Genomic DNA, 27,719 nt, shown 5'->3' with positions numbered 1-27,719 from the left:
CTTAGGTGTTAATTTCAATGGAACAGAACCTCTTACTTAAGATGGGGAGAAATGGAAAGAATTCCACACTGCATCCACTTTTTATGGCCCTACTTTAAATCACTGGAAATGGTACATCTAAATTTAACATACACTGATTTGATGACATACTTCTCTGAAGATAATAAATAAGCAAAACAAAGAAATTACCCCCAGTGTTTCTCCCATCATTACCAAAATAATTATCCAAGATAGCTATACTTGAAAAGCCTATTCCAGCTGTATGTGTTTTCACTTCTTGCTTGCAAAGAAACAGACATCTTTTCAATATGAAGGTCTTAATTTTCACTCTCATTTATCCAGAAGGAAACAGGAAACCCCAATTCAAACTTCCCATTCCAAAAATAATAGCAGTGTTCAGTCACATTTTATGAAAGCATCTTAGAATTTATATAAATAAAACTAGTATACATGTCAAGGAATATATAAAAGCTGGCATTTGGCTTTTACTGAAAAGATCAAAGAGCCCATTAAAATTAAAATGTCATGAATTTTAAATTATGCATTTAGTCATAACAAAAATATTAATAACAAAAAAATTTAAAGCAGCAGGTATACCTTATATAGTAAGATAGAGTTTAATATATTTTATTAGCTTAAAGGACACAGAATAACTATCTATCCAGATCTTCAGGCATGCATTTACATAAATATATTAAATTAAGAAAAGCAATTATATACTTAAACATCCTTTTGTCTAAAAAAAAAATCATTAAATCCACAGATCAACAATAAATCCAACTCTATGCATTTATCACTTCCAGATACAACTGTTCCATTTCTCAGATATTACACAAATACATTTGTTAGAATTTATATGCATTATACATATATTATATATTACATAATAGTGTGTATACATACATGGTGTTCAATAATATAATAATAATTTGTACTTTTTATAGCACTTTTCATTCGGAGAGCTCAAAGCGCTTTACAGGGATTGATTTCACTAGTTTTCAGATGGAAAGTGGAGGCACAAAGATACAATTATTTTGGGTTACTTAGAATTTGTGACTGACAGTAACTGAATTCTGTTGTGAACTTCAGCCATGCTGTCTCCCTAAAAAGAAATACACATATAGCATATGTAGTCTACTTAAGTAGTCTTGAAAAGACTTGCAAGGTCTCACACCAACAAAGCACATAATTATATTAATCACATTAGACACATGACTTCAGTGAGACTCATATGCTTAAAATTACTTGTGTACTCCAGTGCTCTGCTAGATTGGTGCCTGTATATGCTTAGTATAATACAGTTTATAGAAGATACTTAAATATGGTTTGAATGGTATTTTCCAAGCTATTTTCCCACATTTCAAATGTACATACAGTACCTGACAGCTATTATACAATAAAACTAATTGAACAGAGGAATATCACAACAGTAATGTTCTCAAGTGACAGAATTTTGTTATTTCCCTTTCTGTGTGGCTCCCATTACAATCTAATTGCTCGCAAAGGGAATTGAAGTTTTAATTCTGCAGTATATTTTGTGAGGGACAGCTAATAGCATTTCTGGAGCATTCACAGGGTAGGGTCACTGCTTCTGGTACTAATGGAGAGCACTACAAGATACATCTGGTGACATAAGACCAGATGGTTTCTGGTCTCAGTGTATCTTCTAATGAATTGAATTCATATTGCACACCAGTTCTGACTCTGTCTAGACCATTTCCCTTTTAGCAAGGGGTTGTTTGTGAATGCAGTATCATTGCATCCTATGTAAAAAAACCTCTCCAAAACAGCCACCTCTCCCTGCCTTCTTCCCACCCAAGAATAATGTGAATACAGCCAGTGCATATATTCACATGCATTAGCTGGAGTCTTCTTTCTGAAATTTCCTGGGAATTTCAACAATTTTAAAATATTTTTTCACTTCATTTTTCACAGTAAAATGTAAATAAATGGGAAGATCTTGCAGAGTGTAAAAGGAACCTGACTACATGATAACATGGGACCTATTGAACAGTTATAACAGATGGAAAGTTGTTTTTTATCAGTAGAAATAAAACTCTTCTCCAGTAATGCAGCTTGCCATTTTTGCACGTTCTTAGCAACATTTTTGATTGTGGAAGCCACTGTGTGTTCAGTAGGCAATAGGTATAAACACACATTAAATGTATATAACACAGAATTTTTTTTTTTTTTTTTTGTGAATTCCTATAGGATGAAATGATCCCTAGAGTGACAGATTTTCAGTACTGAGAGCTCTGGTAAGCAGATGTGTCATGTGGCTGGCAAATCAAACTGTACAGCATAATGTGAAGAAAAATTTCCTGTGGAAGCCTATGGGAGTTTTCTTTGAGTTATGGAACAACATGCTAATCCTTTGCTAATATATAGACCAAATTAGTAGTAATTAATAACTCATGAGTGAACTGAAGGAAAAAAGTTGATGTGTCAGTTGAACCCCTTGCACAGTGCTATCAAATGGTAATGTTTCTCTTTTCCCAGATAAGGCATGTGTAATGCTGATTAGTCAGTCTACCCAGTGTACATCTATGGAGAATTAATTGCTGTGCTAAGTTTGTTTGAACACTGTGCATTTTCTAGCACGATGAATTCTGTGTGCAGAGTTATTGCAGAAATGAAGGAGTGCCAGGGCAAGCGACCAGCCCCACAGGCGGCTCCCAAATGCCGGCTCACCTCCCAGCCCGCCAGCGCTTGCACCTGTCGTTTCAGGACTGACATGTCTGTCTTTCAGTCTTACTAGTCTTATTGGCAAGGGTGGCAACAAGAGTCTTGGGTTAGGATAGAGTCTTGATTGAAATACTACACCGTCCCTACCAAATACAGGAAGAAGGGTTGGAAAACGTGCCTAATGCTGCTGAATTCAGCCTTTGTAATACTGGGCTCCCAACAGTTTAGGGAACTCGGTCAGTCAATGTAAGCATCCACTGGGGCAAGTTTGGGCCCTGTCTTACTGTGGTTATTTCATAAAATGGGGCCACTGACTTGGTATTTTAATTACCTCCCTGCTTAGTGGCCTATGCTTACCTATTTGAAATAGGCATATCTACTTACGAAAGAGAAAAAAACGTGAGCTAAGTGATCAGCATTTTTAAAGAAGTATCAAAAAGTCTGGCAGATTCATTAGTCCCCTTGTGTAACTGTTTGCAGTACCTATAATGAAACCCAAGAGGATTGGATATGCGCAGTGCAGCTTTTTTGCAGAGCTGAATTTGCAGTTTCACTCCTGAAAACCTTGGTGTGTCTGATGACTGCACATGCAGACAGAGAGAGGTCATGTGTGTGCTGATGTCTGAAGTTAAGATCTTCTGCCAGCTAAGTGGATATCTTTTAAGGACTTAATCCTATAACTAATGAAGTCAATAGGAGATTTTTCTGTTGACATCAATGGACTTTGAGTCAGGCCCTCAAAGATTAAAATAATCCTGTACTAAGCTTTCAGGTGGCTTCTGCTGTTTCACACCTATATCCTAAAAAGTACACATCTTACTGCACGGAATTACTCTGCTATTGAAAACAAAGATTTTAGCAAAATGTTCTTAATTTTTTCAATGTTTCTACAAATTTTGTCCTGAAACCACTTCTCGAGATATTAATCAGCTTTTTGTAGCCAGAACCGAGATTATTTGGTAAATATTTTCTGCAAATTTGGATTTGAATACATTTAAAGGGTTGGTTGCCTTTTTTGGTGAGATTCTTGGTTAATTTTTTAAAATGACAAAAATAAAATCTTGGTCAATTTTTAATATTTCAAAATGGGAAAAATTATTTTTTATTTACTTCATGACTACCATATCTTTTTTCTGAGATGAAGACCACCTTTTAAGTTAGATAGAAGATCAAAATTATATAATTTGTAATGAAACTGATGCACAGTTAAACTAAAGGATAGTAAATTAAAATGCTGTAATGTCTTTTAAAGGATTTACATAATTAAGGAAAAATAAGCAGAGCAGGATGTCCTCAGAGTTGATTTTTCCATGTCTACCCAATCTTATAAAAGCCTATTTCATGGATATAAGCAGAATTACATGTACAAATATTTATTTTCACCTTAATGGGATTCTACACTTGTGAAAAAATTACTTGTTCATGTTTTCAGAATCTCCATGTTGCATATTTGTACATGAAAAGGTCATTTTTAACCCCAAATTAGTGAAAGTATATCCTGAAAAGCAACATTTAATCATCCCAGGAATATTGTTCTGCTTTTTACTTGAGGCGTCTGATTATTGGATCAAAATCAGTAACTTTATACTAAGCATTGTGAGTGTATAGTGACCAAGTTCTTTCTCCCTTCTTCCAGCTTCAGTCTGTCTGTGGCTGAGCATCACAGCCTGAGGCTGAGCTGCTTGAGGCTGTTACTCTTGAACTGTAAATGTCCAGCTAAGGTACAGGATTAGAAGTCACTATGATGTAACAAGGTTCTGTGGAATGACCAGAAGATAAAAACCTGCAAAGCCTCTTTGATGTACACGTCTATTAGGCAGTTTCAAAAATAATAAGCAACACCTGCAGCAACCAGGGATTATTGACATTTGCTCTGGCTTTAGAAAGGAAGGATCTGCAAAGCCAAAATATGGAGAATTGAGTAAGAGGAGTGAAGGAGATAAAGAGATGTAATGTTGGTGATACAGCATTTATACTCTTATTTATACCTAACTTACACTTTGTTTGCATGAAAAAGAATACCCCAACATAATTTATAGCTACAGTTTCCATTCTGTGTCCCTGACTGTTAATCTATTTTCCTGAGGGTGAGGGCTTGAGTTAACATTTCTTACTGGATGCATTAGAAAAATGAGTTTTCGGTTTTTCTGAAATGGAGTGAAACAATTTGGAGCTGATTTTACATAACATCTTTTTGTTTCCCTACTTATCTATAGAGTGAAGGCATTTCTCCTTACATTCCAATCATGTGCCTTCTTTCTGATCAGTGGCACTTAAAAAGAGAAAGATTAAGGTTTTTTCTCCCAAAATAATAAAATGAGGGTTAAAAACTAGCAAACATCAGGAATTGAATTATGTTTCTTGCAACAGGTATGCTTGTTCTCTTTTAAAAGTAGAAAGCCTCAAAGACTACTTGAAATGTACAATGTGTTGGGAACAGAAAGGCAGTATCTCCAAATAAAGGAATAAATGAATGGAATAAAAGATTAGGAGAGAGAGAGGGACAGAGACAACTTGAACACATACATAAAATCCCTTCTGGAGGCCCTTATCTAATTGCCTCATTTATCTAGTTTCATTTATAAGGTCAGTTTTATTCTGGGACACTCTCGGAGGCTGTGTGAGAATGGCTGCAGAATGACCTAACTGGCAACAGGCTTTCTACAGACCCCTTTTTTTTTTTTTTTTTTTGTATGCCAATTCTCAGGGCAATTACTGCCGTTGCCCTTTTTATATTAGCATCTTGGGTGGCTAGGCCTGGGGTTTACTCACTCTTTTTAATAGTATAATTTCTTTTGATAAATAAGCAGCTAGGATTTTTGTTTTGTTTGGTTGTTTTTTTGTTTTGTTTTGAGAATGCTTCTTTTCCACTGGGACTTCCTATGTACCCATGTGGGCTTAATGCAGATGCTTGCTTTCACATGATATAAAAGAAGATTTAAAAATGAAGCAAAACAGTTTCCACAAACTATCTCCCCTCTCTCTCTAATCTTCACTTAGTTTCCTACTTAATTTTGAAGTTTTGATGGAATGACTCAAACAGATTTTTTTTTTTAATAAAATAAATTATTTTGCTTACATTTTGAAAGCAATTTTTCTGGGTGCAGCACAGCTGATGTGAGGTTTTTTTGCCAGTTATTTGAATGATGCCTGGATTTAATTATTCATGTAGCTTTTACTGGAGTTTTATTTTCTGATTTCTCTAGTAAACTAAATTATCTTTTTTTTCAAGATAAAAGTGTAAAATCTTTGTTATCCCTTCTCTAAATGACTATGGCATAGGGATACTGGACATCTTCAATTTAGGTACCATCCATGGTATTTTTTAAATCTCCAGGAACTAAGCAGTGAGAAAAGAACTATCACATCTCCCCAGCTGGTTGTTGAGAATAATGCATCACAGTGGAGTTAAAGTTGGCTTTATTTTTAAATATATTTCATTGAAGAAAGTGTTAAGGATGTTATCTCTGTCAGATATTTAAATATTGCTAAAATACTTCAACAACTTTCTTGCTTTCCTGATTATGAAGAGTGTCATAAAACTGCGCTATGACAGATTTAGACAGCTGGCTCATTCATGAGAAGTTCACATTTTTGTCACCCACGTTGAGTAAGGAAAGATTAGATGCTAAGGTCAATTTACAAAACTGGTTGTCAGGACATTTTTTAATTGTAAAACTTTTTGTGATGGAATTCAGGGAAAAGAGTAAAGGCAGAAAGCAGTGGAGACAAAGAGCTGCTATTAACCTATAGATGCTACCTCAGGGTTCATTTTAAGATTGGTCACACTGCTTAGCCAATGGAGTGTTCATGTGACTATAAGGGACCACCCTTTTCGGGGGTGAGAGGGCAATTTGGTCTTCATGCTCATTTAATCCTGAGACGTCTTTCAATGGACTGTCAGTTGAATGTACATTGTGCAAAATTATGCATGCACTTTTTAATGCAGACCATTGTTCGCTGAGCACTTAACCAAGATTTCTCAACCAATTCCCATTTGGCATGAGGTCACTTGAAACCCGGGCAAACATATATGGAAGGCAAATGTAACTTTCTGTTCCTCTGAGCTGGAATGCATAAGAGAGAGAAATGAAAGTATTGCTTATGCTGTACTTTCAGATTTAATACTTAGTAAATGAAGACTGCCAACTTTCTATAAAGAACAATTTGTTGCATGTCACTGCCCTGGAGAGGTGATTTTGCTACTAGAGAGTAATAAGGCTGAAATCTTTTAGATCTTATTGCCTTAAGTGTTGCAAATCATTGAAGCATGAGCTTATAAGCTTATATGCTTATAAGAACCATATGATGTGCACAATGTGGCTGCCCTTCTTTCTTTTTATAGGCAAGACTTTATAAGAGCCAGGTAGTGCAAAGGAAATCTGATAGTAGGTAGTGAGCAAAGAAACTGCCAATAACGCCCTAGAGCTGGAGATAAGGGGGCACCAGTTCTGAAGATATATCTAATTAGACTACTAATACTTTAGAGAACCTGACTACAGCATGTACAGCATATTTATTAATGCATTTACAAAGACTCAATTTTATGTTAGCTCTTCGATGAACATTTACATTTAGAATCACATTTGGCAAGAACTGTTACATGTTTTGTACAAATGATATCTTACACAGCCAACACGTGCTCGTGTGAGCTCTTGTCCAGGGATGTTCCATTCAGTGTGAAATCAGCAGCAGTCTATTTGTGTATTATCTGGCCCATCCTATTACAGTGAAAATCACTTTAGGAAAATCACTTTTAACATAAGCTGGAATTTTATTATGATTGGTTGGCGCTTGTTTTTTTCATCCATCATAAAAGAATACAAGTTGACACAAGGATACATTTCTAGATTAGATCCATAACACATTAAAGAGTGTGTTTGATCTCTCTTTCCCCATCTTTCTAATTAAGTTGGTGAAAAATGTAACTTTAGTATTTTACAGGACATGGTAAAGTTGTCTCATCTAGGTGATGTCTATATTATAAAAATAAAATAATATAAATATGTAACATGAACCCAGTGCCCATCGTTAAATAAAATATATGATAAAAAGCAGACCTTCTAGGATGACTCGTTTTGAAATATGCGAATATAATTTAATTATTAAACACTTGAAACAATCTTGATATTAAGCTGCGATAACCAGATTTTTGCATCTATGCTAGATAAAGAAATGCTTAACATTCTGTAATAGAGTTACATTGATGAAGGTGAAGATTACAGTCTTACAATGAATTGCCTAGGTAGGAATGCATTAAGGAGTTCTGAAATATTGTCTCATGATGTAGTTCAGTTCACCTTAGAATCTGTTACAACTGGATTTTATTAAGTCCAGCAGTTTATACAGCAATGTCTAAAATCTTCTCTCTTATTGCTATAATCAGATAGGTACAAACAGGAGATTTCTGGGATGTCAAGGAACCCATTAAGACATCACGGAAGTCCTTTGATGAAAATGTGGTTTGCAGTGGAATTACTTTGTAAACTATTTCTCGTGAAGAAATAAATATATTTAAAAGATTCCACTAGCCGTAAAACCGTAGCTGTGACCATGCGTATGTGTGCACGTGTTGGGTATTGGTGCATCTGTGGAGACGCACGGGAATAATTACACACATACAAGGAATTTACTGCACATTTATGGATATTGTACTTAAATTAATAAAGTAAATCAAATCACTGGTATTTGTTGCAGGGTAACAGTCTTTAAAAATGACAGGATTCAAAACAAATGCCCGTTGAAAGTGTAGCTTCCAAATAGTCCCCGAAACTATACAATGTAGCTGGTTAGATCCAGCAAATAGGATGTCATGTCTAGGATCTGATCAAGAATACCTGCCCTTGTCACTCTTCGGATGTTTCTATCCACTTGTTCACACTGGGGGCCGAGATAGCCTTTTTTACATAAGCATTTATTAGGCCTTACACAGACACCTCCATGTCGACAGGCTGGGTCACATTTTGCTGTGGGTAAAAAAACAGCAGTTTTCTAATTTGTTTAATACATCACAAACCAAGACGAAACAGTACACATTCATTAAGAGCTTTTCTAAACTTAAAATTATAAAGCACATAAATTAAAAATAGAATGGATGAAATATTAGAAGTTTTGAAGCCTTATTTTTTTAAGTTCTAGAATATTAGAGTGAGGAAGTAATTTTGTGTCTGAGGGGACATCACCCAGGACAGACTGTGAAACTCAAATAGCAGATTTTTGAAAATGTCCAATCCTCATATCCATGCTTGATTTTGGATTGCACAGAAGGAGGACCCATCTCAAAAGACTTTAGGCTTCAAATGTCTTATAATTTGAAAACAAGATATACAGCACATCTAGATCTTTAAGCACTTTTACCTATAGAGTTCCAGGTTAATCAGCTTGCTTAGGTTTTTTAAATATAAATGCTATTTTGAATTGTAGCCAGTGTTTAGCAAAACTAACGATCAGTAACTTCAGCTGTAGAAGAATTTTCTTCTGGGGTAGTGTGATATATATATTCTTTCTTTTTGCAGTTATTTTGCTGTTTAATATTCTCTCACAATAAAGCTATAAAATAAATTTAGAGAGTTATGCAATACACTATATAAAAACAGGTTTCTTGACTTTATTTATAAGTTTTTTAATAATGTTAGGAGGACACTGATGCCTCATAAGGTAATTTTTCTTATTTAAATTATAGTAGTAGCTTGAGGTCCAACCTAGAACATCTCTGTTAAGTGCTGTGTAGGATACGGGGAAGAAAGATCCTTAGGGTACCTATTTTCTGTAGCTTTCTTGTACATTGCAACTAACAAATTATCTATCACAGAGCTGTAATTTTTTTCCTATGACTCATAAGATTAATATCTCTTTATTGTTGTCTTAGAACTGATGGTCAATGACATGTATTGAAAATTTCTCTCAGCAAGTAATTAAAAGCAAATTATGAAATGTCCCTGCTTTTTTCACTTGTTGCTATGAATCTATATACAAACCAGTTCTGCAGAACTCTCCTTCCCAGCCTTGATTACAGCAGCATTTTCCTGTTGGAGTGCAGTGCCCATTCCGACAATGCCTTGAGCATTCAGATGTCAGTATCTGTGCAGCCTGAGCTGTTCTTTTGCATTCCTCGGGAATTAAAGGCCTAGAAAAAAATATGAACCAAACATAGTTTGGTCAGGGTCAAGGAGAAAAACTTTGTTGATTTTTTTTTATTTATTAAAGGCCTGATTCTCTTTCATAGTATTAGCAGTTGGAGAAATCTGTGTTCTAAGGGGATTGCTTTTTTTCTTTAAAACATCAATAAACAGAGATGATATTTTAAATTACAGAAAAATACAGTGTGATTTGCTATTCTTTCATATAACTGCCTTCAGAGATCTTCTACAAGATTAAATAATAGACCTTCAGAATTATTAAAGCTTGAGCCTGGCAAAATCAGCTTGCTGAAGACCTTATCACATGCAACATAAATCTCTTGATAATATCATTATAAGACATTCTAAATTCTACTGATTGTGTGGCTTTTCTTCAGAGAGCACAAATAGTCATATAATTCAGTCCAGAATCTGATGGCATCTTTTTGCTTTTCTAGCTGATTTATATTTCCGGTTGCGTGCTGGGAAGAGTAATCTGAACAGCAAGTTTTGTGTCACATGTTAGGACATGCATAATAATTTTGCAAAAGTATTAAATTACCTCTGTCTATGAATTCTTTTTGACATTGCAGATTTTTTATTTCCATATTTTCATGAAATAATATTTGGAATATGTATTCTGGGTGCTTATTTATGCATCTGAACGTCAGGAAAAGCTATTTCACTATAAGGGTGACCAAGCACAGGTTGACCAGAGAGGTTGTGGAGTTTCCCTCCTTGGAGATATTCAGAAGACTTAAAACATTTCTGACACTGTTTCTTTGTTGGGCTTCTTGGTGTCAAATCTTATGTGATGCAATTTTTTCTCTCAGTGTCTACAAAATATTATGGAATATTTTGTAAATAGTAGCCTTTTTTATTTACAAAAGCACAGCATTATCTTCCTTAACAAATAAGGAACTGTAGTGTTCTTTTTGTAGTGTTAAGTGCGTAAAACACTTAACTGTTTTAAATGAAACATGCCCTAACTCTTGATATGATTGCAACACTTTCTTAGATGCTTGTTGGTTTTTTTGGTTTGGTTTTAGCTGTATGTCATTTGCTGCCTGAGTTCAGCAGCTAAAGACTGATAGGATCATCACAAGGCTACAGGTTCCCAGTACAGGTACTATGTGTTGTCTCTGCTGTGGGTTTGATTTTACAGGAATAAGTTAATAATGTCAAGATCTCTAAACAAGTAATTGAATGGGAGCATAATGGCAAATTAAGTTAATTAGTGACAAATAAAAAAATATTGTCAAGGAAATAATGTGAACTACTGCCATACATTCCAAAGTTTGAAATTTGCAGGACAAAGATTCTAATAGTTTTGTAGAGAGTTCAGAGAAACCTTGGCCAAGTGTCCAGCTAGAATCCAAACAAACCAAACCAAAATTGTATGAAATAGAATAAGTAGAAAATAACATTGTTCATTATACTGACATCAGTATTAAAGCCCCAATTATATGCAAAAAGCTGGAACAGCAACTTGTACACTGACTGCCCTGTCAAATATTAAAATCTTGGATCTCCCATGTGGAAAACAGGATAGTCATTGGAGTGTAAGAAGGGGTACGATAGAGGTGCGGTAAACAGTGGCAGAAAAAGAGAGGAGGAAAAACGGGCATTCTTGTATATCTTCCATTTCAACATGAGAAGAAATATCAAGGGAATAAATTAAGCTAAAGAAAATAAAATTAATGAGTTGAACTCATGGATTGTAAGATATCAATGAAGGCCATGTTCTAGTAGGCTTTTAAAAAGATATTTCTATTCACAATGGGGCCACTCAAAGTAATATAAAAATATTGTTTAAGAAAAATAAGCACTCATACCTAATGTCATAGAAGCCCTTTGCTAGCTGACTGGGCTTACATTTCCCCACATTTTGGCATGCAGCTTGTTAATGGTACATTACAGGGTTTCTTGCATTTTTCTTTGAAACAGAATAATAGAGTACAGGCTCACTGGTTTGTTTCACCATAGCACTTTCTCTGCTCACTCTTAATTGCTACCATGATTATTTAAACATCCATAAAGAAGACCTGGTTCCCCAAAGATGTTAAGGACAGAAAGAATGTGTAGATGCATCTTTAGTGTAGCACCAAGTTCTGATTTCAAAAGCACTCTGAGAATCAGACTTAAGGTCCTGTATTATTTAAGGGCTTTGAAACATGTTTTGACACCTTTTGTGCAGCATATTTGAAACCCTTTTAGGTTTTGTGTTTACTTATTTCCACAGCTGTCTTTTAAATATAATGCATTATTTTTCTGACCTGTAAGGAATTCCAGTTCTGTAGTAATGAGTCCATTACATATGATGTGGTTGCAAATGACCCTGCACTTAAAAATTATATGCAGTATTTACAGGCAATGCTTTTTTGGCAAAATTATATGATTTTCAGTGGAGATGTGTTCAGATTTAAAGTACAAGATCTGTGTTCTAATCCCTATCTCTGGAAAGAAAAACCTAAATTCAAGTTGCTCTCTTTATAGCCAGCTGCATAGGAAAGAACATGCTTTCCTCGTATGTCTCTGTTAAAGCCCATTTCTTTCAATTTCATTTACTTTAAATGGGAGTCTTCTCTTTTTCTTGCTTAAACACAAGTACAGTACTGTGTTTAGCAGGAAGCAGAACCTCAGGCTCTTGGAGAATCTCTCAGAAAAGAACTCCAATGGCACATCTTTAACAAAGACTGACCTCATAAGTCACAGACATATTTTATTTGTGAAGATAATGATTTTTTTTATTAATACATGTAAAGTATTTCTCTCCGATAGTCCTGGAATATATGGTTCTTTTTTTGTATTTGTATTATTTCAGGAGAAATCATCCTTTTTTGTATCTGGCCAAGCATGGCTGGTCACTTTTATGATTTAAAGTTTTCTAGTGCTCTTGGTACTTATGAATATAACCTTGCCTTTTATTCTACCATCAATCAATAACTTGCACTCATCAGCCTTGGATAGTATTTATTAATGGTGGGGTGGAGTAGAAACAAAGACGGAAAAAATTCTGGTTGGCAGAGTGCCTTAGGAGGAGAGGAATACAAATGCAGCTGCAGCAGAATCCTTGTGTGCAAGAAGAATTACTGGTTTTCCTTAGTTGTACTGTGGGAAAAGCCATGCTTCTTTCTCAGGATTTGAATGCTCTTATGGTACTGACACATATCAAGAGAAAGTCTCTGCCCCACAATACTTAACACTTTGCATTCTTAAGGCTTTGAAGGGTGGAAATTTTCAGGCATAGGGTAGGTTGAACTGAATCTCACAAAGATAACGTAAGTCTTGAAACTAACTGTTGGGACTTGATCTTTCCAGCACTTAGACAAGCCTATGATTTTGTTTATATAACTTGTGCTTCGCTGTGTCTCTTGACGTGGAAAATGGAGGGGAATAGATGGAGCCACACTGTGGGCTGGAGAGAATTTTTTTCTTGTCTCCCTCAATCTATAAAACTCTAAAGGGTACAGCTTGATTACTCCTACAGTAAGCACTAGTTGGTCCACAGAAAGTCAGCCAAAAATGTAGCTGATAATGACTATTTATATGGTCTGTACAATTCTAGTTATCTTAAAGAGCTGTTCATATATACAGTACAGTACAGTATATCTTGCTTGTTAAAACATGCTTTCATGAAACTGTGTAGCAATTCTAAATGTATGGAACATGGAGGAAAAGTTGTACTGAAGGCTGGGGCCCTCGCTGGATCCCTTTGCTGACATGTGCAGCGAGCTGAGTATTCTTGACAGTGCATAGTCTAAGAAAGTAACCTCTGCTGATAGTTTAGAGGTATATAAAAGTCTAATATGCTTTAATACCCTGGAACTGCTTAGGATTTCATGCTTTCTTTGGTGCATCTCTTCACAGTTCCACTAAATGCATGGAATGATTTAGTTGCTATATGTGTGAGCCGGTAACTCAGACATGCATAGATCAATTCAAATGGAGGGACAAATTCAGCAGTAATACAATGGTACTGAACAGAAGGCAATTCCTCCGTCATGCTTTTGACACAATATCAAAAATCTCTACTTTCCCACTAAAGTGAGAAAAAACCCAGACAAAATTCCTGGATGTTCAAATTAGAAAAAGAGACATGGTCATAGAAATCCTGCATCTGGTACCAAATACATGGAATGAATGTTATGCTTCAATTAACTGCACACAAGATATTAGGTATTAGAATGATGTTTAAGTATATCACCAAAATTTGAGCATTACTTGTTTGGCTTTTTTCCTTTATAAGGGAAAATGTCAAGAAAAAATAATTTTGTTTCACTACTTGTCATAGGCTAAATTTACTACTTGTCATAGAATAAATATAGCATCTCTTCAGGTACCGCTTCTAAAATTAAAAAATATACCTTTAGTCCTGGGAGAGATGCCAAAAGCTCGTTACTTGTCTTCAGATTTACTACATGGGAATAATGTGGAAAAAACTCACAGCTTTTAAGATTTAAACTCAGCAGCATATCAAATTTATTCTTATATGGTATACTTGTTCATGACCTCTAGTCTTAAGAAATTCTGTCATGTTTGAAAACTAGTCCCTAGTGAAGGCTGTATCAATGTTAATAGCTAAGAGGTCAATGCAACTGCTAAACAGTTTGTATTACTGTCAGGGTGGTCATGAAAACAACACCTGCTGCATGAGCACTTGGCAGCTGGGTCAACAGGCACTGTGGGAATTTATCAATTTAGGGGGCCACTTGCATAACACTTTGACTGATGAATTGGGAAAGACTGGCTTACTGGGCTAAAGCTGCTCTATTATGTATGACTTTCTTTAGGACGGCAGAGGCTTCCTGCAGGCTCCAGAAAATAAGCAAAAGATAAACTGAGCTGTTTTTTCCTTATAAAGCGATAAAAAGTGAGAACTCCTTAATAGCCAATGCTAGAAAGACTAAAAAAAAAGGGGAAAAAAAATTCCAAACCAAAACAAAAACTTTTACAGTCAGTGAGCTGTGATGTGATTGAAAAAAATCCTTAGGTTTTTCCATCGTGGTTACAAAGGAGTTTTTGTGAAGTACTTCTGTAAAGTGAAACTCTCTAGACTGGTATTTGCAAAAAGCTCTAATTTCTCTTTAGTGTCTCTTATGGGAATAGTAACTGCATGTGGGTTGGTAAATGAGATAAGAATTTTGCATGCTCCGGCTAAACTAAACATAATTAGACATTAATTCTGGCTTTCCATTCCTTCCAATGACTTAAGGGATAGTAACTTTCTGAACAGAAAGAAATCATATGGCCCACCTGGGTTGGTGAGAGCATTCACCAACAACATTGGCTCATTCTGCAGAGAGTTTCCAATAGTAGCTTCAGAGTATATCTATAACCCATCAGAACTGATTATCTTGATGCAGATTAGCCTAATACTGTATCTTTCTGAGCTTCCATTTCCACAGTAATGAAAGTTTTCAAGAGGGCTATACTTTCAAAAATGCTATTTTATCATACCATCAAACACACTTGACTCATAAGAAAAAATAAAATCACCAATGATTTCGTAAAGAGCCCAAACAATACCAAAATGAGGTATGACCTCGATATTGTCCCTTAGTGTTTGAAATTAGTCTGTTTGGAAATACTCTCTGACAACGGAAATCCCAGAAGGTGATGATGGAAAGGATGATAAGTGGAATTACATACTTTGGAGAGGCATGAAAGAGTGAGATGGTTTGAATAAAGTTCAAGTTTCAATCCAACGGAAAGCGGCTATTCTGGCTGTTGATATGAAACACATTGAAATCCAGATCTATCAGGTATTCTAAGAAGAGGAAGAGGAAATAATCTTATGTGTGTAAGGACGTTTACTTAAGCTCTGCCCTCGTTTGTAAAAATCACCTGCTGGCTCCAGTGAGCCACCCTGGTCAAAAGAATTATTCATCCCCTTTGGAATCAAGGCATCAACAGTGGCAAACTTTTAAAACTTCACAGACTATACAGCACTGTATGACAGCCCTCTCAATTTTTCTGAGCTTAGTCTCATATTTTAAATGAAAATCTGTGTTGTCCATCAGTTTGGGTACTCTTCTCTGAATCTCTTTACTTTTACTTGTAACTTACTTAGAGATAAAAGTGATTGTGATAGGAATATTGTAAAGGAAGGCTTACAAAGCCACATCATGGCTGTTCTTTCACCTTCCAAACTTAATTTTCTTACTTCTTCATCTGTCCCTGTCTATGGCTTTCAAAGAACAGCTGGTAATAATGTTTAAATTACAGCTGATACGAACCTACCAACAGATATTTCTTAAATAAATATGCACTTTTAATATTGCCTACAGCTGATTTTCTCCTCTCATCATGCTAGAAAAGTATTACTTTTTCTTTTCTAATGGGTTTGTCTTCTTTTTTCTCTATTACTGACTAACTGGGATATTTGGACCTATATGTATATCCTGTATCACTGTTAACCTAGTTATTTTTCCTATACATTCAGCAATGTTTTTATGATTGCTGTTACTTTGTAGAAACAGAAAAAAAGACAGAAAAATGATACAACAGAAAGTAGAAAAAATAAAAATAAAAGTGTTTTCTCTTTTGGTCAGAAAGAGTGTGTATAAAATGCTAGTATTCGCACTGGTCTTCAGGACATCTACTAACCCTATCTTTTAGTTGAGAAGAATGTAAGTCTCTCTACCTATATTTTCTCAATAGTTCCTAACCCTGGAAAGCAGTTTACTTGTGATAACATAGTTTATAACCATCAAAGAATGGCTATATTCAGACACAGTCTTAATGTAAGAAATTTCTCTTTTGTCAGCTATTTTAACTAATTCATCTAATGTTGGTCTGATGTGTTTGTAATTCTTAGGCTTTCCCACATCTCCTCCCATCTCAAAGCTAAATACACTACTATCTATACTCTTACCTATACTTGATTTTGGTGATAGGTAGTATATGTGTATTTTGCAGCACCTGACATACTTTTCTGTACATTCATTTAAAAATTTTTGTTTCTGATTTTTCACTTCATTGACTAAGAACACCCAAGTACTGTTGTTGCAAAGAGAAGGGTTATTTAATTCTGTGCTTTTGATGTGAGGCTATCTAGTTATTGACATGAAGTATTTGGAGGAACTAAACAAAGTTTCCCCTAGTACCTTAAATTCTGTGTTTTGAACAGAGCCTCGATGATGGAGGGATTCAGAACCTCTGTGTTGATCATATTTATCAAATTTTTCGTACATGACCTCAGTTTTAACACTTCATTTTTTTTTACATGTGAAGGACTGTTTTAGGATACAACTTTTGCATTGCTGATTACTGAAGATTAATGCAAAGGATTCTCTGGCTTACCCTCATACTCTGATCTTCCAATGTTTTAACCTGACCACTTCTTTTGAATTTTTTCTACACTACCAATATCCAAGGAGAAGATGTCTTTCCTTCAGGGTCACAGTTACGTTTGAGAAAAATTTGATTATGCAGTAGTTTTCTACAAAGATCAAAAGAAACAAAACCCTGCATCTTCATGTAACATTTTTTATTTAGAATATAATAATAATTTAATAACCTTGTGGAAGCTTATAAGTGACCAGCAGTAGAAGAAGTCTGGGTTTTGCATGAAGCTATTAATTTCCAGCAAGGTGCTACCACAAGGAATGATGACTTTGTTCTTTTACACTGCTCCATGCATGGAAGGTCTCTACAAATTGATGAGTCTTCCAGGGGCCACCCCTCACAGGGTTTTTTAAGGAAGTAATGAATTTCTAAGATGTGAAAAATCAATGCTTTGATGAATTCATTTATACCTGATGCTCACAGCCCAACTGTAGCATCTTTATTTTTTGTTCTAGAAAGCTTTCTGTGCTTGGGTTTACACCTGCATTGATATATTTGTGTGGCCCATACCATAGGGAAGACATTAAAAAGAGCAATAAAATATTAGCATGCAAAAAAAAATTAGCATGTGAATAATAATTTAATAATTAATACTTTGTTTATAAAGCTTTACAAGAACATTTGCCTAAGCCATGGAATTTTTAGACTTGTTTGCATGTGTAATGTGAAATCAGCATGAAATAGCAAATAAAGCTTCAATGCTCTTTTGTGGAAATAAAACATTATCTTTCACTTAAAAGCCTGCAATGGAGAGAGACTGAATAACAACAAAACCCAAAACTTTGCCTGAATGAAAATTATCCTGTGTTTCTAAAAAGTATTACCAAAACTATACCCCTTTGCCACAGTCTGTGTAATTTCAACTGTGTGCCAATTTACAAAAGTATTTTATAGTTTTCTGGTTACTTTCACCAGTAACCGAACACAGTCTTGACCCTTTTCCATACATGAAAACAGCCAATCGTGAGTGCAGCAATGGGAGGTCTGGCCTTTCAGGTATGTCAGCTGAAGACCACCCTACTGGAAGAGGTAACAAGAACAAAAAGCTAAGGTCAAACAAGGCAGCCCCATGTAATTAGATACTAATAGTGGATTTAGGGTGTAAAATTCACTTAAAACCATACACCAACAGACTAAACAATCCCAGTAAGAATGGCAAGTTTTGTTCTAAAAAATGTTTTTAATACCAGAAAGCATAAATAAAACATATGTAATAATCTTGACTGACAGACTGCACTAACCTGCAGTAACATCTGCTTCCAAATTATTAGCTGTAGGTTTGGGATTGTATAATTATAAAACACTGAAACTCTACTGTAGCTTACTGTATAGTATGCATCCAATTTAATGAATTTATTCCTGAATTAACTTCTTGTCCCAATAACAATTTTTACAAATTAAATTCTGTCAGGAAAATAAATTCCTCTTTGAAAACAGCCAACAAAACCAAAAACTCAAGCCTAACTGTATGTGATGCTGATGGGGAAACATACTGCAGTAGGTCCTGAGCGAACAGGCAGCTGCTCCTGCAGGGTATGATGGGGTCAAAGTAATTAATACAACAAACTCCATTTCTGTTGGCCGTTTCATTTTGTGTTAATTCCTGATTCTTTTGCAGGTTGAAAGTGGTACCTTTACATGCCATTGACTTGGTCTGACAGAGCAGCAAGATCAGTCATCAAGAAAATGGTACTTCTCCAGCTAAAGTGAGTAGCTGCTAGTCATCTCTTAACTGTTCCTGGATCCCTGGGTCACATGGGGACTGGTTTTTTTGCAGTCTTTTCAGGTTCCCTATTAGTTTCATAGTGCTAGCTGCTCTGCAAAGAACCTGAAAGTGATCTTATCTTAAGAATCTCTGGTGTGATAATTTTTATGTACTCTCATTTTATAACTGGTAAATTAGTCTAAGTAATTCTGTCTCTTAAAAATCATCTGAGTGGAATTTATAAGCCTTTTGGAAATAGTGCTTTAAGAACTGTTACAGAATTTAGTGTATTTTTGACACACAATCCAAGGACAGAATGTCTCCTTCCTTGGTGCTCCAAACGTCCCCAGGGAGAGACAGGTAAATGCAGGGGAATGGAAGGATGTTGAAAATTAATAAGCAGTGGCAGTTCACACCCACTGAGGATTCAGTCCTCTGTGTTCTTCTTCACTGGTGGTATCTCCTATACAACAGAACAGATGTTTGGGAAAGACAGGATTTGTCTCTCAGAGATTATGGCAAAACTGCAGTTGAGGAAGTTAGATTGGAACTGACTGAGGATGGCTTGTCCTCTAGCTAGTGCTGTCAAATTATTTTCCATAGTAGCTTTTCAGTATCCAGAGGAGGTGTTGTCAGCCAGTTCTAACCTTTCAAGCCAGTTCCATTGTGCACTGTCCCACTGCACTGGCAGGTAAGGAAGCAGTAGCACTGGGGAGATTTCCAGCACCTGCCTTCTACTGATGCTGCATAACCTAGGTCCTACCTACCTACAAGTCATTCAGCTTCAGAATTATCAGGTGCATCTTTTACCTTTACTGGTCCATAGGGATCCACATTAAATATGTCTACACTTCTATGAAAACATGAAAAGAATGTGAATTTAGGTGGGCAAGTGGGCAGCATTTAGCATAACATCAAAGAGTAAAAATTTCCAGAAGTTAGTGTTGGTTATACCTTTGTGGTTCTGGCATTTCCTTTCTATGAGACAGTGACTATTTTCAGTTAATCCATCTGCTTGCTGCTGATCATACATTTGCTTTTAGAAATCCCCCTGAACTGAGAATTTCCCTTCTTTTTGAATGTCAGTATTTCATAATTGCATAAAAATTGCATAAAAAAAGCTATGTGGAAAAAACTACGTTTACCTTTTGTTCTTTATCCTGTTAAAAGAAAGACTGATCTTAGTGAGAAATGCAATGCTCACCTTTTTGGGTCAATGATCTTGTAGAGTTTTCCACTGTGAGGCTGTGTCATACTTTTGCTGCTTGATAATATGTAAATCTCACCTGTTAAAGAAACCAATGCCATAAATTAGTTCTCCCTTCCTGAGATGCCAAATACATGACATTTGTGATCTTGCTGTATTTGGAAGATGAGATTAAAAAACTTCAGAAGAAACACTCATAACTGAAATATACAACAGAATCATTGCTATTTGAAAATTTAAATAAGGGCTTTCCCCACATTAATGCTAAAATGTGAAAGATACTTTATCATTAACCTTTTTTGTTTCATATTGTATAGAATTGGTTAAAAAAAAGTGGGGAGAATGGGAGAAGTGGGGGAATCAGTCTTCTCATGCAGTATCTTTGCACCATAGGTCTGTATTGTTGGGAATAAAAGTAAGTATATGACACATCATCTCATAGTGAGTGACACAGTTCACAGAATGTGAGCAACAGTAAGGACCTTTGCCCCTTCCAACAACCCATTTTCTTATGAGTTCTTACAAGGCTGATAATATGTAGCTGAGGTCAGTGTAGACAGCTTTTGCAAAAGCTTGTAAAGCTTTTTAAAGCTTTCCTTTTAAACATTTACTATAATTGTGAATAGTTCAGCAGGCATTGCTAATAAGGATTATGATTTTACAACATTTTTTTTTTCTATTTACCTAATTCGTCTTCACCAAATCCCAAGACAGGGCCTGAAAAGAAACCTCTACATGAACCAGTGTTGCCAAGACAGAGGGGTTTTTCTTGCCACTGTTTGGTTGCAGGACTCTGTTGCAGTGTTAAAAAATTTCTATATTCAAAAACACATAAAGCAAATTGTTATATTACATTTTGAATAGAGAGTTTTCACTGTCCAGCTAGATAAGTAAACACTTGCTGCAAGTAGCTCCATGGATAGATCTGTGCAGTTCTTATGATTTCCTGCTTTTTGTTTTTCACATGCACTAAAAGCACAGCATTTCCCTTCCTGTCACTCAAACATTGCAAAACTGGGTTCAAGCTCTACTAATGTAGCCATTGAGAACACTGAGCTACTTGGCATGGGAAAACTATGCCCATTCATGAAAAAAATAATATTCATATTGTTCCACCAGTGATCTTTCCATAAATCCCCAAAAGTTGCCAGTGTCTTACCAGTTAGACCTGTTTGGGAAACAGTTCCATGATTAACACTTATTCCCATCATAATGTAAAAGATGCATGTAAGTGTTCGTAGAACTAAAATCTTGAAGAGTGCTGCAATGTGTCTTCATACTTTTTTCCAAGGATCGGATATATTACATGTCACCATTCCTGAGAATGCTGTGCTATTTTATTTCCAAATCTAGAATTTAATCTGCATTGTCACACCGCTAAGTTGGCAAAGTGCCACAATATGCAAAACACTTATATTCCTCTATAAAGGAAGCTCAATAACTAAATATGCCTTATAAGCACTTTTACTTGAGAGCGAGTTACAAGAAACCTACCCATTGCGGTCTCCAAATACATAACTTCCGTAGAGCCTTTCAGACTGGCAGCCTCGATAGACAAATCCACCAACCAAGGATCCACTGCTGAACGGCTTGAATTCTAAAAGTGAAGGCTCACTTTCTAAAAAGGAACTACCATAGCATTAGATCATATGCAGTTTCATATTTTTATTCACATTTATGGAAATGTTATTACTTCCAGAAAATATATTAATTCCATTTAAACATTCATCAGAACTCAAGATGTGTTGCTGGAAATTAACCATTAAAAAACCCCAGAAAATTACAACAAAGGCCGTTTGTGAAACAATCAGGGGTTTAGATAGAAGAGGCTGTAATTGCTTTCTTCCATGTTCTCAGGCTGGGAGAATAAAACTATGTAAGGATTAGGTCAGACTTTCATTGAAGTTGATGTGATTACTGCTATTAACTTTTAAGTATCAATACAGTCTGCAGAATGGATCTCTTGAACTTCAGGAATACAATTAAATCCCCTTCACTATCAAGTCCTTCCAGCATCTAAAAGCAGAAATTCCAGTGATTTTCAGCAGAACTTGTTTTCAAAATCTTTCAGTGGTTTGAGAAACTCTTTCAAAATCACAGGTTTAAACACGGTATGTGTGTTATGTCCCATAAAATAGTAGTATTGCTGGCTGTGGCTTCTTGTGGTAATTTATTTTATGTTGCTGTTGTAGTTGCAGTTCCTACACATACTTTTTGCCTTTTTTACAAAACTCAGTCATTTCAAATAATGTCTCCCTGGAAGTTTCAGTGTAGATGTTCCTATTTGTGCGATCAAATACTGCTTAGAGTACAAGTAGGCTCAACTTGAGATGCTAACTGCATAATTTTAAATTAAAGCCACAGCCAATAGACCTTTTTGTTTTAAAGGAAATGTCAATTTTTTTTTTAGTCAGAGGGTTATCTGCAAGTCTTGGATAAATTAATATCTCAGACTGTTCTACAAGAGTAAGAGCTGAAATTTTATGTGAGAGAAAAGGATGATGAGTTCGTATTGAAGCAATTGACCCAAAGCCTAGTATTAATACTGGCAAGCTGTTCTGGAGAGACACAATATTGCTTAGTTCACTCTGCAATACAGATGCAGTCAAAATTCCATTGGAGTAGTGGTTTACCAAATATTATTCTTTGGTTTGGCTTTTATAAAATGAACACAGAAAATACATGCAATAACTAAACAGAACAATTGCATTTCACTATTGTGTACTGCTGTGTTAGCCAGCACAGCTGCTTTGCTTTTAAGGAAAGTATAGGTGGAAGAACTATGGATGTGAATAAAATAAGAAAATGCTGTGTTCCAGGAGATAAACCAGTTTTGATGCCTTTACACGCCTTTGGCATTTTATCACCTTTTACCACCATGAATTTACAAGCTGCTGAATGGTCAGCCAAGGAAGATGATAGCTCAGAATAACTGTCACCCAGCTTGCCTGAACTAGCAAGTGATCTTAGTGAGTTGAGTATCAGAGTTAAACATTAAACTAATATTGCGAATAATGATCATACTGATTCAGAGAGCACATGAAGTACTTGAAAGTTTTAAGTCCCTAATTGAGTATGTTCATCTTCCTGCAATATAATCTAAACTAGTTGTACATTTTCTAAGTTGTTTTTTTTATTATTATTTTTAGGAACATTTAAACCGAGCTCAGGCATTTCCCTGTTTGGTTGTGGTCTGTTGTTGTCTGTCTCACTTTTTCCATTATAGGATGCACATTGCATGAGGTTTCCACTCTGTATTTTAAAATATATTTCTGAATGGCCAAGAATACATTTTCATCACTTCCTGATATTCCATAGTTTATGAGCCATCACAGGCTGCAACAGTAAGATCTTTGGAAGGCTAGCAACGGGCATATTTCTTAAATCTCATTTACACGATATTCTACACCAACAGGAACAAAGTTGAATAATTTAATTTTTTTATTTTTTTTATTTTTTTTTGTCGTCTTGCAACTTTTGTCTTCTTGTACCATACTTTTCCTGAGTTCTATCTTTTGTAGGTTACCTAATCTGTCTATGCAGGAAGTTACCTATCATGGCTATATAGTCCTTTTTTTTTTTTTTTTTTTTTGTGCTTTCTATTTGTAAGTCCATGGACACAGAAACTAACCATTTGCACCAGCTTTACCCTGGCTGGAACTTACCATAGTCTTTACCCTTTATTATTTGTAAGATTCTTGCTGAAGATCTGTTCTTTCCATTGGAATCTGAGCAAAGTATAGTTAAATTGGTGTTTACATCTGTTGGGTGGCGGTCCACAGCACATCTATAAAGCAAAAATTAGAAGAAAATCCACAAGGTAGATGAGCTCATATTGTATAATTCTCTGTAGTATGAATAGTATGAAGCATCAAATTTTGAAGGATTATTGTTTCTTTGTGGTGCCTACCAGTTGGGGGAACTATTTAATACTGAGCCAACATCCAAGATGTACATCAGGTTTTTATATAAGAGATAATAATACACCTTCCCCATCCCTGCATAATGTTTTCTACAAAATGAAATAAAACTATTTTTTCATAGTGATAAAATGTACTCTGCTCAACAGCACCTGAAATAGTGCTTAAGCAAGCTAAGTAAGTTCACTTACATGGCCTAGGAATTTTGGACTGTTAAAAAGTCCAAGAATCAACTCCTTCTCCTCAACAATTTGACTTTCCGATTTTTTTCAAACCACGGCTTCAAATGTCACTTTAGTACTACCACCCACCTAATTTGCTGAATTATGTGCTGTTTAGTTAAAGTGTTCTACTCCTTATTATTGTTTCGATATCAGCAGATGTTCTCATTTGTTTTCCACATGCCTTTTTTCCTCAAGATTCTACTGCTCTAATTTCTTAGATTCCCGTCTCAGCTGTTCTTTACCAACTCTCTGATTTAAATTCTTTCTTTCATAAAGGTAATAATTTTATTATTAATTAAAAACAAAAATCCTGTGCTTTGTTTCTGTCATTTCAAGTCTTGTAACAGTTGTGCTTTCTCTTCTCCCTCTCCTTTGCCAATGTACAATTGTTTCTAACTGTGACATGTGTGGCAAGGGAGGAGTGGAAGTTTAAAAAAGTAAACAAGTGCCTTTATTATAATTTTGTTACCCTACTGTGTAAAATATTTCTGGTTGAAAACATTAACTGCTCCAGAGGAATTCAGCTTAATTGTAACTTGCTTACCGGCCTGGATTGTGGAGTCCATGTGCAAATATCTCAGGAGGTTGGTTTGTGCTATTAAAATGTGGGTTGCTCCGTGGTATGGAATAAGGGACGTTACACAGGTCAGTATTTACATCGAGACGTAATACAGAACCTGTAAAATCACTGAGAAAATTGGAGGATAGAATTGGTTTTTTAAAGTATTTAATGGTAGATTGAATTCATATCATACTACAGTGAACCATCAAAATAAACCACCCATTTTACGGAACAATCACACCTAAATTGGTTTTATGGTACATGCAAATCTAAAGGATAGTAGCAGAACCCATGGAAGATCCAGTTTGGCCAGAATGTTGCTGTGTTACTTGCATACTAGAACTTCTCAGATCACGCTGTTGGGAAGCAACTTGATAATAAGAGCAGCTTTCCATATGTCAACATTGTTTGATGGTGTAAAACCTAAGGCTATTAACTCTTTTATAGTGCATCTTCTCTGAAGTAACTATGGATATAACAACTATATAGTCACATAGTGCGTTTTGCTAACACTTGGAATCCTACTCTTGAAATTCAATGCTTTATAGTCCCAGCACAATCCAAAGATTAACTATATATTACTAAAAAACAAACAAACAAACAAACAAACAAACAAAAAAGGAAAGGTAATTGTATTGGTTGAATTGACATGTTGGTTTTTTTGGTAAAGAATCAGAACTTTCTTGTTTCATGCAATAGGACAGAGTTAAATGTTTTGCCTTACATTCGTGATTGTGATGGAGGAATAGGGAAGGTCAAGAATATAGGAGAGTAGGAGTGCCAGAACTCTTTATAAACTTGAATAGATGTGATATTTAAATGTATTCTTTTTTATCTTTCTTCAGTTTCCCCTTGTTTTACATTAATTTAAAAATGAAGTATTAGAATTACTCTCTGGTCTTGGTTTTAATAGCCTCACTGATGAGGGCAGGAGTACCTGCTCTTCTGCTAAGCCACAGAGGCCTTTGAGCATAGCAACTCCTTTTACGTCTGTAAAAGGTAAGAACCTCACCTTCCCTAAATTAATGCAAATGTTGATATTCTAACAGAGCATAATGAAACAGGGAAAAAGGCTGAGAAAATTGCATAGATAGAACCAAAGTAGGAATGCTTCATATGTTCACTAAACATGTTCCTAAGTGATACATGTTGTTACTGGTTCTGGCATGTGTTCATAGACACCTTCTTAGAATGTTTCCTCAATACAGTTGTCTTGTTCATAGAAAAATAGTTTGGAAAAAAGAAGTCTTACCTGTGCCTAAATACAATTGCGTCTACTGGTGATGACTCCAATATTTACATAACTACAAGAAAATGTATTTAAGCAGTAAAACTGTTCTACAAATCAGCAGTTTGCTAAACCCAGGCACTGAAAATAGTGGGATTATGTAGTAAAGCAAGGGGGCGTAAGATTTGTCCTGAAAACAGTGGATCACTTTTGATTCTGACCCCAAATGCTGTTCAAAACCAGAAGACAATAAGAGAAGTGTATCCATTGGTAGTTTTTGTACCTTAAACCATCCATCTCCTCCATATCATCTAGAGTGATCATGCCATCTCCAAGAAAAATGTATAGGAAACCATCTGGGCCAAATAGAAGCTGTCCTCCTAGATGTTTTCGATGTAGTTCTGCAACTTCTAAAAACACTCTTGCTGTTCTCATATCAACTTGATGTGGATTTTTCCTGCAATATAGAGATATGAACACAGTTTTCACAGTTCACTATCATTTTTCCTTTGTCTAAAAACAGACTGAGTCAAATTATGCTTTTGGATGTGGGTGTTGTAACTTGGTGCAAAAATGTTAAACAGTTATTTCCCAGAAATTTAAATTTTCCAGCATTCACACTTTTTTTTTTTTTTATGCCTAGATGCAATAAGTAGGAAAAACACATAACTAAAAATTACAGAATAGCTAAAAAAAGACTTTAAAAGAATAAACCAGTGTACTTTCTGGTGCTCCAAAACTATGGTTTGGAACCTGATGATCTTTAAGTCCTTTCCAACCTTAACCATTCTATGATTCTATGTTTCTGTGATATAAAAGCAGCAGTAATGTTTCCTCAAGTGTGCAAGTATATGCGTTGTCAATCTGATAGTTCATTTTAGAAATAGGAAATACAAAAATGAAAAGGTTGCTGAGAAGTTCAGAATTTGTAAACTTTAGAATTCTGCTCATACCTGGATACCGTGTATTCTACAACCCTTAGGATGTGGTCATGAGGTCCAATAGCCCACCGTTCTTGGTTGGTGGTATAAGACACATACAGCTTTCCATTTTTCTTGTAATTGGGATGGAATGCAAGGCTTAACAGTCCTCTTTCATCTCCTCCCTGCAGTCAAATGAAAAACACAAAGAATTGTGAAGTTAATTATGTTCTTTATTGTGTTTCAGCTGGAACCCCCCAAAAAAAAGTTTCTTTCTTGTGGATAATCTTTGCCCAAACTCTTTCATTTCTTTCCTGACTACTGCACAAAAAGGATTATAAAACATTTCACTTTGAGGGACTCTTTAAGAATTAGAACAAGACAATTGTCTTATGTAGTTATCTATGCACAAGTCTCTTACACGACTTTTGTGGAGTGATTTATGTATGTAATCTTAGGGAAGCCATGAAAAAAAGTTTAAGTGCTGTGAAGGATTCCTTGCTGGGTTACTAGGTTGCTTGTAATTCGTAGAAGACAAATAAAAAGGTCTATAATCAGCAGTCACTTCTAATCCAAGTATCCAAAACCTAAAACACAGTGCTGGCTGCCAACTCCCACCGTCTTGGCAATATGTTTAGAAAACAGTTAAATTGCTTGTGTAATATGTAAACCTTTGTTTTACCCTGGAGGCAGCAACATCAGTTGTCACAACTATGGTGGTCTGTTCATCATAGCTAGTGTACTGTAGGTAATAAGCAGCCTTGGTCTCTGTGCAGAGAAACCATAGTTTTACATGTGGT

At 35.5% G+C, this 27,719-nt stretch overlaps 2 protein-coding genes across 3 annotated transcripts in view; one reads left to right on the top strand and one right to left on the bottom strand.

Moving 5' to 3' along the window:
- Nucleotides 1–27,719, top strand: part of ANAPC10 (anaphase promoting complex subunit 10) — a 178,608-nt gene that overhangs the window by 85,319 nt on the left and 65,570 nt on the right. For both annotated transcript variants that reach the window (XR_007889338.1, XR_007889337.1), the window contains one exon: nt 18,772–18,859. The gene's annotated coding sequence lies outside the window, so the exon portion shown is untranslated. The remainder of the gene's footprint in view (nt 1–18,771; nt 18,860–27,719) is intronic.
- The window catches only part of HHIP (hedgehog interacting protein), an 82,155-nt gene continuing 55,030 nt past the window's right edge, over nt 595–27,719 (bottom strand). The window contains exons 5-13 of the mRNA XM_051617702.1: nt 26,953–27,104; nt 26,283–26,456; nt 24,754–24,897; nt 23,731–23,852; nt 21,560–21,683; nt 20,750–20,880; nt 20,063–20,144; nt 9,663–9,811; nt 595–8,651 (exon numbers count right to left, since the gene is read on the bottom strand). Coding sequence (XP_051473662.1) covers nt 8,458–8,651; nt 9,663–9,811; nt 20,063–20,144; nt 20,750–20,880; nt 21,560–21,683; nt 23,731–23,852; nt 24,754–24,897; nt 26,283–26,456; nt 26,953–27,104 — 1,272 coding nt within the window. The 3' untranslated portion in view covers nt 595–8,457. The remainder of the gene's footprint in view (nt 8,652–9,662; nt 9,812–20,062; nt 20,145–20,749; nt 20,881–21,559; nt 21,684–23,730; nt 23,853–24,753; nt 24,898–26,282; nt 26,457–26,952; nt 27,105–27,719) is intronic.

This window comes from Apus apus, chromosome 4 (genome assembly GCF_020740795.1).
Source record: "Apus apus isolate bApuApu2 chromosome 4, bApuApu2.pri.cur, whole genome shotgun sequence".
Lineage (NCBI taxonomy): Eukaryota > Metazoa > Chordata > Aves > Apodiformes > Apodidae > Apus > Apus apus.
The sequence above is the reverse complement of the archived record's forward strand: the minus strand, read 5'-3'. Positions and strand labels throughout refer to the sequence as shown.